Genomic DNA, 12952 nt, shown 5'->3' on the forward strand with positions numbered 1-12952 from the left:
ATCATATATCTGGAGAGAAGAGAAAACATGCACAAGTGTAGTCCATTTATCAAGAAATATGGAGTCTGCCACACGACTTAGTCCCAGTTTGTTATTTTGACGCCCCTGATTTACACCGTGCTCTGGTCTCATACCTCCACCATGGTTGCAACAGCTGCAGGTTTAGTGGGGCAGAGAGTTTGACTTTGCTTCGATTCAAGTTCCGGTTTGTTCCATGGAGTTTTGAGTTGGCCCTTCCATGCTGCACTGTTCTGTTTTAGTGAGTGGACCTTTTGTTTTTCCTGTGCTCCTGGATTCTGTTTTTGGGATCCACTCATTCTCGCTTCGTCAAGCGTTCCGTGTTCAGCGTCTCCAGCAGCAGCGCCCAGCTTCATCCTGGTTTGTGTTTGTTAACCACCTGATTCCATGTACTGGTGTCTGTTCCACATAACTGGGTCCAACCTTCAAATAACTTATAACAGTTTGGCATAAATAAATAAAATAAATAAACTGAGACTTTACAGAGCAACCTGGGGGTTAAGAGAAGAGCAATAAGGTGGAAACATAACACAACAGTCAGACATGAAGAACGCTCAGATCTCTAGGCTTGGTCTCAACTCCCCAGCTAGGTTTCTAGGCTGCTGCTTCTCACACCAGACTTCTTATTCCTATCACACTTTGACCACAAAGCATCGGTGCATGGAGAGAAGGAGAACATGAGTAAATCAGATATGTGACAGAGATGGAGATCAAAGCCACGTGCCGCTTTCCTACAGAGCTTAAATGCATCTAAAGTCCAGATGGAGGAAGATTCCACCACAGAGAACACAGAGAGAGAGAGAGAGAGAGAGAGAGAGAGAGAGATCACTGGAGGTAATGAGAGAGGAACAGAGGATGTTTGATATTTACTGTAGCCTTCTTTAGCCCCGCCTACTTTTACTTTACTTTTACCATTTCCACTATTTCACTTTTGTTATGTAGTCAGCAGCAAAGGGCTTGAGAATCATCTACAACTAAAACTCAGTGCAGCATTTTACACGTTTAAACTCCCCTCTGTGCTTATATGTGTGATTGAAACAGCATGGATTAAAGGGTTAAACATGATTGGAAAGCTCTGGTTTTGTTTATTAGATTACAGATACAGTCTTACATGAACAGAGCTCTGCACTCAAACCTGAAAGTCAAACATGTTTTCAGATTTGATACCAAACATGAAAACAGCTGACATGACCTCATCCCAACTTTATTATTGTTTTTGTTCCAAAGATCAAAGACAGAATTCAGTCCATTCATAAACCACAACCCAACATTTGTGATATTTACAGAGATCAATCAAACCTTTTGATTGATCACACTTACATGCAAAGACTTTACTAAAAGCTTCTGATTGATTGATTGATGAACAGTAATCACAGTTCTTAGATCAGTGTGAGTAAATTGTTGTGTTACAGCAGTAAGAAGCAACCAGAAACAAATATGATGTCATCAGAATGTGAAGAAAAGACAAAGTAAAGAGGGAAGATCAGCTGATCCTTTGTACTTTAGTTCCCTTAAACCACAGAAACGTTTCATGTAAACTCCTGCAGGTTAGGCAGAGTGACTGACAGCTGAGATTATCAGAGGGGCGGAGTTTGTACCATCATGATTAAGCTCGGGACTGAAGAATGGGAGGAGCTTATGAGTGAAGGAGCAGCCAGTGAAGGAGAAGATCAGAGCTGCAGCATCCACGTCATAGAAGGAGACCAGACCCTCCTCATAGTCCACAAACACGCCCACCTTCTCTGGCTCTGACTTCAGACTCAGAGGGACAGGAGGGTCATCATAAGCTTCGTACTCATCTACATTCCTCAACCCTACAGTCCAGTAACCTTCCTGAGGGCTCACTGTGATGATTCCCTTCCTCTTGCTCGTCTCTCTGGTCACTCCTAAAGCCCACGCTGTCTTTCCTTTGACCTGAACCTCAAAGTACAATCTTCCAGAGGAGAAACTCTGCTTTGCTAAAACACTTAATAACATATCAAATCTCTGTGGGTTGTCTGGGAGATTCTTCCACACATCACCACAGTAAACTTGTTTCTCATCATCAGACAGGATGAGAGCAGGATTAGCTGTATCAGGATCCAGAGTCACGTCCACTGCAAACTGCTGGATCCTCCTCAGCTCCACCTTCAGCAGCTTCTTCACCTCCTTACTGATGGTCTCCTCCAGCTGAGCCACAGCTTTCACCACATTCCCCTCATGTGACCTTTGATGGACTCTGACCTGTGTCCAGTCCTTGGTGGGAGGAGCAGAGCTGATGGATGAGAAGCTCTGGAGGAGGTGGAGGTGATCTTCAGAGAGTAGGAGCTTCTCCACATCAGCAGTTCTCTCTCTCTGTCCAGAGAGTTCCTGCTGCAGCTCCTTGATGAGGTCTTCAGTCTGTTTCTCTGTGCTCCTCTGCTTCTCCTCCATGGTCTTCCTGAAGTTGGCCTGGATTTTCTCCACAAGCTGCTTCAGAGCGGTGAAGACCTGATCTCCATCTGCTCTCTCTCTGTCTGCAGCTTCCCTGCTGAGCTTTGCTGACTGTTTCATCTCCTGGATCTTCAGTAGTGTCAGCTGGATCTTCTGCTGAAGTTCAGCCACCATGTTCTCCAGCTCAGACTTCTTTCCTTCATATTCTTCTTCCAGAGGAACAAACTCATGGTTCTTGTGGTCTAAAACAGGGCAGTGTGAGCACACACAGGTCTGGTCGGTCCTGCAGAAGAGCTTCAGAGTTTCATTGTGCTTCTTACACATCCTGTCCTCCAGGTTGTCCACAGGATGGATCAGCTGGTGTGATCTCAGGCGTGCTGCTGTCAGATGAGGCTCCAGATGAGTCTCACAGTAGGAGGCCTCACACTTCAGGCAGGACTTGATGGCCTTTAGTTTGGTTCCAGTGCAGACGTCACACTGAACTTCTCCTGGTTGGGCAGCTGGTTCCTCTGATCTTCTGCTGGCCTCCTTTTGAGTCGACTGTCTGAACTCAGCAGCCATCTGAGATATGAACGTGTTCACGTCTAGCTCAGGTCTTCTGTCATAAAGCTTCTTACACAGAGGACACACACACTGGACGTTACTGTCCCAGTGTTGAGTGATGCAGCGTTTGCAGAAGTTGTGTCCACATGGTGTGGAGACTGGATCAGTGAAGACCTCCAGACAGATGGAGCACAGGAACTGATCTTCAGACCGCAGACAGCTGGCAGCAGACATGTCTACAAACTGAGAACAGACAAGAACATGAGTGAAAACATCTCTGGAGACACAAACACTGATTGTTGAGCAGGATGAAGAGTCTGGAAGTCTTAAAGCTCCTGAAGTTCATGTCAGAGTGAAACAGGAGAGACAACTTTGTTCTTGATGGATATTATGAGCAGACTGAGGTTTGTCCTGAGGGGGCGCTCAAGGAAACGTCATGAAAAGACTTCAGGCTCAGCTTCAGGCTCAGCTTCATGAGGATTGATTGTGTATTGATCAGGACATGAAGCTTTTGTCCCTTTAGTTCTATTCAGACTGTTTAACTTTAAAGTTTCCCTTTTCACTCTGGAGCTGAACTTTGCCCTTTAATGTGGTCACCATGACTACAGGCTGCACTCACTTCACTTCCTGTGGCCGTGGGTGCGGCTCAGTGCTGAGACTCACTAACACAGATAAACACACACTTCCTGACGCTCTTTTCTTGCTCTGACGGTAAAAACTGCCGTGTGTTTACAAACACCAACGTGTGTGAACCAGAGCCAAGCCTTTAAGACTGAAGCAGTGAAGTGAGACGTGTGAGAGCAGCTCAGCCTGGACCTCATGCTGCTGCTGAAACTGACAAGATTCTGTCTGCACTCACCTGAGTTTGGCTGAGATGCTGCAGAGACGCTGCAGAGACAAACTTGGACAAACTTCTGATCCTCTGGCTTCTCTTCTGCTTCAGTCGAGGCTCTGCTGGACTCTGACTGACTGACTTTCGTTTCAGGACGTTGCAGCTTCTGCTTCCTCCTCTTGTGTTGCTCCTCCTTCTCCTCCTCCACCTGTAGCTGTTGTTGCTCCTCCTCCTCCTCCTCCTCCTGTAGCTGTTGTTGCTGCTTCTCTTCCTCCTGCAGGTATGGAGGAAGGTTCTTCCTTTTTACAGACTTACACACGATGCAAAGTTTCTGGATTGTTTGTGTGTGAAATGATCGTTCTCTCTAACTGTTGCTCACTTTTGAAATGAGGCCACTCAAGTGTGTAGTTTTGAAAGTTTACTTAACAATCTGCAGGATCTGTAAGACATTGAATACAATCAGCACTGCACCTCAGCTCACTGTCTTAAGATAAGAGATAAGATAAGATAATCATTTATTCGTCCCACAGCGGGGGAATCCACATGTTACAGCAGCAAAGTCTAAAGTGCAAAGCAATAAAGGGCATTAAGATAAAATAAGAGCCTGTTTATAATATTAAGCTGTGCTTGTTCCAGACTTAATGTTTAAGCTAAACTTAAGTATGTTTCCATATGAAAAAGCTGATCATCATATATCTGGAGAGAAGTGAAAACATGCACAACTGTAGTCCATTTATCAAGAAATATGAAGTCTGGCCCGCAACTTAGTCCCAGTTTGTTATTTTGGCCCGGTGTGTGTTTGAGTTTGACGCTCCTGATGTAGAGGAAGGTGGTGGAGACGTTCAACAAATGAATACTGAAAAAAAGGGATGTTTTTGTTTAATGTGTCATATATAATAATATGAGTCTTAAACACCAAGTCCACTATGGAGTTAAGAGAGGGGGAAAGGGCGGAGGGGGTTGTTTTAAATTTGGATAACCGACAAAATGAAAAGATGACAGAATGGAAGCAACAATTCAAAGCTACAAGGTTTGTTTACCTGCAGAATGCAGTTAAGGATATTTTCTAACTCTGAGAAGGCGTCCGCACCTCTCTTTCTATTTGTTGGAACATTGTTATCATGTAATGTTGTGCCGCTGCAATCGGCCCAGCAGTTTGGGGAATGTGATTTCTTATTCCACCTCTGATACACATTCCACTTTAACCCCTCTGGCTCATGTTCAGATGATCCAAAGCAGAGGTTGTGCTTGGGTTCGTCTCTTTGTCTTTGGGCAAAGGACAGAGAATTCTACTGAGGGTGATTGAACTCTAAATTAGAGCCAAAATGCTTTTTTAACACCGACTCATTATCTGCTTATCCAGATCCTGAGATCATTACATCATCATGCATCCTGGTTATTCTGCATCCAATCTCAGTCGGGGACTTTTTAATCTCATCTTTCATCATTCATTCATTAAATAAGTAGTAACTTGTATGTTCTGGACGTGTGTGTGTGTGTGTGTGTGTGTGTGTGTGTGTGTGTGTGTGTGTGTGTGTGTGTGTGTGTGTGCGTGTGTGTGCGTGTGTGTGTGTGTGTGTGTGTGTGTGTGTCTGTGTGTGTGTCTGTGTGTGTGTCTGTGTGTGTGTGTGCGCGCAGACAAAAAACACTGATGGTTTTTCTGATCAATAACAATGAATCAGCTTTGCGAGGTGCTGAAACATCTGCGGTGTGTGTGTGTGTGTGTGTGGGTGGGTGGGCGGGTGTTTGGTATCAGAGCAGATTTGAAGTGCTGGCTTCTTGTTGTCAGCTGTCAACCTTAAGTGGAGAGCCTGGGATTCATTTGCAGTGTGGATTTCACTTAAGATAAACTTGGAGAAGAGGAGGATAATTTTCTAAAGAGGGGAAGATAAGCCGACCTGTGGCATCGCCCCGGCCTCAGACTGACTGAAGCGTGCGGCTGCTGCCCTCATATCAGTCTTGATCCTTGTCTTTGTGGGAGGAAGAGGAGGCAGACAGAGGGGAAGAAGAAGAGGAGACGGAGGTGAGCTGCTGTCTGAGATGCTGACGGACAAGCTCCTCCAGTCAGTCAGTCAGACATGATGAAGGTCTGCAGAGAGGAGGAGGATGGACGAGGATGAGACCAGGACGCTGCCAAATAAGGGAATAAGAACAGAAATGATGGAATGGAATGATTCATAAACAAACTCTTGTCTGTTTAAAATCATACTTATACAGAATATGTGCAGTTATGATCTCAGTGTGCAGCTGTAATAATAAATAAACCCACTTAGTCATGAGTGGACTGAAGTTATCTGGAGCCTCCCACAGGAGCTGAGTTGCTTTCATCCGCTATTGAAAAGAAATGATGTTGATTTAAATATTCGTATTTGAAATCTTAGTTATGTTTCCACTAAAGAGAAACATTTACCTTTTCTTCATAAAGACTTACACAGAAGTCCATGTTGCTGGGCAGATTTGATGCAATGATTCTTAAACATTCATGTGATGTGACTAAATGATACAACACACACAACGTACCACAACACACTATACACACACAAACACACAAACACACACCCAGAGGTACAACCTGTATTTTTAACAGATATATTTTATTTTATTTTTTGTACCATTACCTATCCAGGCCCCTAGAACAGTGTGTCTCTGTCCACAGCACTTAAGTCTCCAATCTCTGGCTGCTCCACACACACACACACACACACACACACACTACCTCACACAGTGGCTCCAATTGAGGAACAATTACCCTACAGGACAACTCTGACATTGTGTGTGTGTGTGTGTGTGTGTGTGTGTGTGTGTGTGTGTGTGTGTGTGTGTGTGTGTGCAGCACAGCCATCAGCCTTTAGTCCATATAGGACAACGTAGAGCAGGGGTGTAAAACTCAGGCGAGATAATGTCAAATGTCTATTAGAGCTAGCCTGCTGGTATAAAGCGCATGCACCGCTAATACTACACATCCCAGAATGCTGCAGCTTCAGGGGCGGGGCCGTGTCATCACACACACATGTACGCTGAGGTGAGGGCTCTTCAAACTAAGTTGTGCCTGTGGGAGAGAAGGACGCTGCAAGGAAACTTGGGCCGTTTTGCGTGCCGCCAAACCATGAAAGAGCAGATCTCTACCTCCGTGTTGCCAAGTGCACAGTTTGCTGATAAACTCTACGTACTCAGCGCCGAGTTTACCCGGCGATTTGCCGACTTTGAAGCCCAGAAATGTGGGTGTGGAGTGATTAGTTATCTGTTTGCAAATGCATTTGAAGTTCCACGTCAAATGCATTTGTTTGTCAAATGTATTTGTTTGCATTTGACGTGGAATGCAAAGTAGCGTCAAATGCAAAGTATGACTCTGTTTCCTCGTTTCATCCCAGACACAATTCCCCAACAACTCCGTCCCCAAGCTGCTCAAACGCTCTCTATGTTCGGCAGCACAGATCTCTGTGCATCAGAGTAAATCAGAGTTTAGCTAACTGAGCTTTTCTTTATGCACTTTAGTCTCGTCTGACCTAGAATAGTTGAATTGTTGGAATATCATTGAGGGCAATTATTATCTTATTTGGGTTGTTCTGTTGTTCTTTGAAAAAAAGGTTTCCATTGAAAATGAACTTGAAAGGTTACAGATAGAGAGAGGCATAATACATATTTTCTTTTATTTATTTAGATAAAAGTAAGAAACGAATGCCACTGATGTATCTCTTATTTGAAAATCTATTTCTCATGTGTTTATAATATTAAGCTGTGCTTGTTCCAGACTTAATGTTTAAGCTAAACTTAAGTATGTTTCCATATGAAAAAGTTGATCATCATATATCTGGAGAGAAGTGAAAACATGCACAACTGTAGTCCATTTATCAAGAAATATGAAGTCTGGCCCGCAACTTAGTCCCAGTTTGTTATTTTGGCCCAGTGTGTGTTTGAGTTTGACGCTCCTGATGTAGAGGAAGGTGGTGGAGACGTTCAACAAATGAATACTGAAAAAAAGGGATGTTTTTGTTTAATGTGTCATATATAATAATATGAGTCTTAAACACCAAGTCCACTATGGAGTTAAGAGAGGTGGAAAGGGCGGAGGGGGTTGTTTTGATTTGGATAACCGACAAAATGACAGAAAAGATGACAGAATGGAAGCAACATTTCAAAGCTACAAGGTTTGTTTACCTGCAGAATGCAGTTAAGGATATTTTCTAACTCTGAGAAGGCGTCCGCACCTCTCTTTCTATTTGTTGGAACATTGTAATGTTGTGCCGCTGCAATCGGCCCAGCAGTTTGGGGAATGTGATCTCTTATTCTACCTCTGATACACATTCCACTTTAACCCCTCTGGCTCATGTTCAGATGATCCAAAGCAGAGGTTGTGCTTGGGTTCGTCTCTTTGTCTTTGGGCAAAGGACAGAGAATTCTACTGATGGTGATTGAACTCTAAATTAGAGCCAAAATGCTTTTTTAACACCGACTCATTATCTGCTTATCCAGATCCTGAGATCATTACATCATCATGCATCCTGGTTATTCTGCATCCCATCTCAGTCGGGGACTTTTTAATCTCATCTTTCATCATTCATTCATTAAATAAGTAGTAACTTGTATGTTCTCTGTGTGTGTGTGTGTGTGTGTGTGTGTGTGTGTGTGTGTGTGACTTCCCTATGTAGACGTATCCAGATCATCTTAGACTCAGCTGAGACTTTCTACACAGAGTTTTGTCCAATTACACTTCGGAGAGGGAGGAAGGACAAAAGATTGGGCTGAGATCCATCTGAAACATGTTCTGCTTGTGTAATAGTGAACATGTCTGCAGGGGGGAAGGAGGAGGAGACACAGAGCCACATATTAAAGATCAGAGATTCAGTCACAGAGCAAAGACGGCCAGCAGCAATATGAGGCCGAGGCAGAGCGAGCTGAGCCTGTCACATGGGTGATAAATGGAAATGTGATGTTAGGATCATATAACATAAGGAATATAGACATAGATACCTACTTTAAGTGTTGTTTGTCCTTCTGTTTCCTGTCCTTTCCATCTAAGAAGTGCTTGAACTCCACTGTTGTGTTTACGGCAACGACATAGCAGATTGTGTAATGGGGTTATGGAGGAGAGGATTGTGTTTCAGAGGGCTAACGGTGTCTTTAGCAGCTGTCTAACGTGTTGCTGCTTCACGTGTGTATGGTTTCTGCCTCGTTATGAATGCAGTCAACGCTACACGACCGTACACACAATCCACATCTGTGTGAAGCCAAGCATGACGAAATGAAGCAGGAGAACAATGTGTAAGAGGTGTAACTCTCTCTCTCTACACACGTCTACACACGCCTGCTCACCTGTGCAGAGACACGCGGCCCCCTGGAGGTTTGTCCGTGTCACTACCGGCTCGTTGCTACACGCTACACTCTGTATTACACCGTCATTCGCCACATATTGTCTCGTTTCCCCAAAGAGCAAACAGGCCTGAGCATTGACGAGGTCATCCAGTTAGCCGGGCTTGTGCCAATTTGTTCAGTGTGAAAGGCTTCGGGCTGCCAAGGCACAGATGGGGACGCGGTCGGGTCTGGTATAATGGCAGCAGAGGACGCAAAACAAGACGAGGAGGCAGCTTGTTTATGGAACCTGGGAAGCTTCTGGAGAATCAGAGAGGTTTAAGTTAAGCACAATGATGTATATGGTGTAGGGACGGAAATATGTAGTGTCCACATATGAGGACGCTGGGTCTCAAAGGGATGTGTGTTTGTGTACATATGCACAACCTACAAACACATACAGGACATCTGCACTGTGTTTATACATTTAATAAAGGGATTAACCCTAAATGCATTAAGTTAATAGTTTGCCAGTGCTCTGAAGGTGACTTTGAACTTGAACATTAACCAACTAAGTGCTGAGCTTTCATGGCAGCCGTCAGTAGAAGTGACCAGCTTTCATTTCTTTAAGTGCTGCGTTTCTCATTTCTGAACCAAAGCAAACATCTTTTTATCACAGAGTGGCACCGAAAATGATGCTGTCAGCTCTGTGTGTGTGTGTGTGTGTGTGTGTGTGTGTGTGTGTGCACGCAGCAAAAAAACACTGATGGTTTTTCTGATCAATAACAATGAATCAGCTGTTACTTTGCGAGGTGCTGAAACATCTGCGGTGTGTGTGTGTGTGTGTGTGTGTGGGTGGGCCGGTGTTTGGTATCAGAGCAGATTTGAAGTGCCGTCTTCTTGTTGTCAGCTGTCAACCTTTAATGCCGCCTTAAGTGGAGAGCCTGGGATTCATTCGCAGTGTGGATTTCACTTGAGATAAACTTGGAGAAGAGGAGGATAATTTTCTAAAGAGGGGAAGATAAGCCGACCTGTGGCATCGCCCCGGCCTCAGACTGACTGAAGCGTGCGGCTGCTGCCCTCATATCAGTCTTGATCCTTGTCTTTGTGGGAGGAAGAGGAGGCAGACAGAGGGGAAGAAGAAGAGGAGGCGGAGGTGAGCTGGTGTCTGAGATGCTGACGGACAAGCTCCTCCTGTCAGTCAGTCAGACATGATGAAGGTCTGCAGAGAGGAGGAGGATGGACGAGGATGAGACCAGGACGCTGCCAAATAAGGGAATAAGAACAGAAATGATGGAATGGAATGATTCATAAACAAACTCTTGTCTGTTTAAAATCATACTTATACAGAATATGTGCAGTTATGATCTCAGTGTGCAGCTGTAATAATAAATAAACCCACTTAGTCATGAGTGGACTGAAGTTATCTGGAGCCTCCCACAGGAGCTGAGTTGCTTTCATCCGCTATTGAAAAGAAATGATGTTGATTTAAATATTCGTATTTGAAATCTTAGTTATGTTTCCACTAAAGAGAGACATTTACCTTTTCTTCATAAAGACTTACACAGAAGTCCATGTTGCTGGGCAGATTTGATGCAATGATTCTTAAACATTCATGTGATGTGACTAAATGATACAACACACACAACGTACCACAACACACTATACACACACAAACACACAAACACACACCCAGAGGTACCACGTGTATTTTTAACAGATATATTTTATTTTATTTTTAGTACCATTACCTATCCAGGCCCCTAGAACAGTGTGTCTCTGTCCACAGCACTTAAGTCTCCAATCTCTGGCTGCTCCACACACACACACACACACACACTACCTCACACAGTGGCTCCAATTGAGGAACAATTACCCTACAGGACAACTCCGACATTGTTGGTGTGTGTGTGTGTGTGTGTGTGTGTGTGTGTGAACCTGCCGATGGCTCATTTCCTTGTTATTGTTAATGATAAAGACTAAAAGGGAGATTTCACTGCAGAACAGGTACAAACTGGACAAACTGGACTCTGCAGTGAGCTTTAACCTTCATCAGCATTTTGAGAAGAAATTTGTGATGGAAACACTCAAATAAAATATAGATAATTGAAATTTCTTGCTCATTTAAGGTGGATTTTTTTTGGATTCACATTTGAAGTCAACAAAGAAGAAACTCATGGATGTTTTCCCGGTGCTTTCATTATAAAGGAGTAAACAGATTTGACCGCAGTGATGAGACTTCTTCACATTTAAACATTTAGAAGAGCTGACAGGAAACTGCAAACATGCACATTTCCCCCACACAACTCATCCCAGAGAGAATCTCACCTGCGTCTCTCCCTCCGCCACAAAACTGAGTTACAGGCGTCACAGCTGGTGCCCCCAAAAAAACTCCACGGGCGCCATATGGTCTCCCAATATTTGTAAAAGCGAAGCTAAGCTTGATCAGATGACACAGCGTGGCAGAAGGAACCAAACTCTACAACTCTACTACGCACCAGATTGTCTTGGTTTCATAATCCCACCATATAAACCAGCCCGGGGGTTAATGGCAACAAAATGTGTGTGTGTGTGTGTGTGTGTGTGTGTGTGTGTGTGTGTGTGTGCATAAGGTACACATGCAGGCCAAAAAGCATTTACATGTTGGACAGATGTGGAGAAATGTGCCACCAATATGGAAATGGAGACAATATCTATACTCCATAGAGTTCTTATCACCTCTATGTTGTGTTCATTTACATATCTTAGTCATTTCAGCTCCTCCCTGACGTCGTATTGAAGTGAATGCTAAGTACGGCGTGTTGTTAAAGCCTTTGATCTTGGCTGTCTTCTGCCTTTTGCCATCTGGTGAAGCGATCTGTGCCAATGTTTGTGTTTGCCTCTCTTGCGTTCTGCCGATACACACATCTAACCCGGTGCTGCCGCTCCTCCGCAGTTGACGGAGGCTGGGACGAGTGGAGTGTGTGGACGGTGTGCAGCATCCAGTGCGAGAGGCAGCGGAGTCGAGAGTGCGACTCCCCCGCACCCAGACACCGAGGGAAGATCTGCGAAGGAAGCGGCGAGGCCACGGAGAACTGCACAGATGGGCTGTGTACCCAGAGTAAGACTCTACTGGGCTTCATCATCATCATCATCCTCATCATCATCATCATCAGTGTCATCATCGTTAGCATTTCCCTCATCAGTCAGTCTCCTCCTTCCTCATTCTGAGTTCAGGAGTCATGTAAACCCAGCATCATCCCGAGCATGAGGAGGAAGCTTTCTGTGGAACGTCACGGCTGTGTGCTGCATGAGGATGATGATGATGAAGATGATGTCATGTCTGTGTCACACACACACACACACACCGATGCAAACATCCTGAGTGATGTTTGGAATGAGACGTCATGGTCCTGTGTCGCTCCTGCACACTTACTTCCTGTTAGTCCACCCTAATGATTCTGATGTTCATCACATGTTTAGAATCGCATCCCTTCAAAATAAAAGCCCGCTTGTTTGGGGGGTTTGTGTTGGTTTATTGCACTGAGAGGCGTTTGTGAGGTGCTGAGCTGTTAGGATGTCACCATTGGTTGCCCACGTGATGTGATGAGGCCGTAATGACGCCTGCCTGATGGTTATCAGGTACTGTATGTGTTCTATAGGCGCAGTCAGCAGATCTCAGCAGATCAACCAGCTCCTGGTCTTTTTAGACGACTCGAGTGAAGTCGCTTGACTTCACACAGGCTTCGGACTTTAATCACCACTTTCTCTCCTCTCTCTCTCGTTCTATCTCTCTGTCTTTGCAGATCGAAAGCTGCTTCATGACGTTAAACCTCAAAGTGAGTCTTCCTCTGTGGATTTCTTTCATCATCTGCTCCC

At 44.6% G+C, this 12952-nt stretch overlaps 2 protein-coding genes and 1 long non-coding RNA gene across 3 annotated transcripts in view; 1 reads left to right on the forward strand and 2 right to left on the reverse strand.

Moving 5' to 3' along the window:
* The window catches only part of LOC143011549 (netrin receptor UNC5D-like), a 52894-nt gene that overhangs the window by 4756 nt on the left and 35186 nt on the right, over nucleotides 1-12952 (forward strand). Inside the window, exons 4-5 of the mRNA XM_076164452.1 lie at nucleotides 12030-12194; nucleotides 12880-12912. Of these exons, the coding sequence (XP_076020567.1) occupies nucleotides 12030-12194; nucleotides 12880-12912 (198 nt within the window). The remainder of the gene's footprint in view (nucleotides 1-12029; nucleotides 12195-12879; nucleotides 12913-12952) is intronic.
* Nucleotides 1084-3988, reverse strand: LOC143011562 (E3 ubiquitin-protein ligase TRIM21-like). The gene is made up of 2 exons (XM_076164465.1): nucleotides 3833-3988; nucleotides 1084-3216 (listed from the first exon to the last, which is right to left on the reverse strand). The coding sequence occupies exon 2, from the start codon at nucleotides 3205-3207 to the stop codon at nucleotides 1567-1569; it is 1641 nt and encodes a 546-aa protein (XP_076020580.1). The 5' UTR covers nucleotides 3208-3216; nucleotides 3833-3988; the 3' UTR covers nucleotides 1084-1566.
* On the reverse strand, nucleotides 10085-11596 carry LOC143011566 (uncharacterized). The gene is made up of 3 exons (XR_012964929.1): nucleotides 11423-11596; nucleotides 10497-10558; nucleotides 10085-10357 (listed from the first exon to the last, which is right to left on the reverse strand). It is a non-coding gene; the product is annotated as an uncharacterized LOC143011566 (long non-coding RNA).

Source organism: Genypterus blacodes, unplaced genomic scaffold, assembly GCF_046128005.1.
Source record: "Genypterus blacodes isolate CSIRO-AG114 ecotype Tasmania unplaced genomic scaffold, CSIRO-AGI_Gbla_v1 ptg000136l_1, whole genome shotgun sequence".
In the NCBI taxonomy this organism is placed as follows: Eukaryota; Metazoa; Chordata; class Actinopteri; order Ophidiiformes; family Ophidiidae; genus Genypterus; species Genypterus blacodes.

Coding starts and splice junctions, on each gene's coding strand:
- LOC143011562 (XM_076164465.1), bottom strand. CDS start 3,207: ATGTCTGCTGCCAGCTGTCTGCGGTCTGAAGATCAGTTCCTGTGCTCC.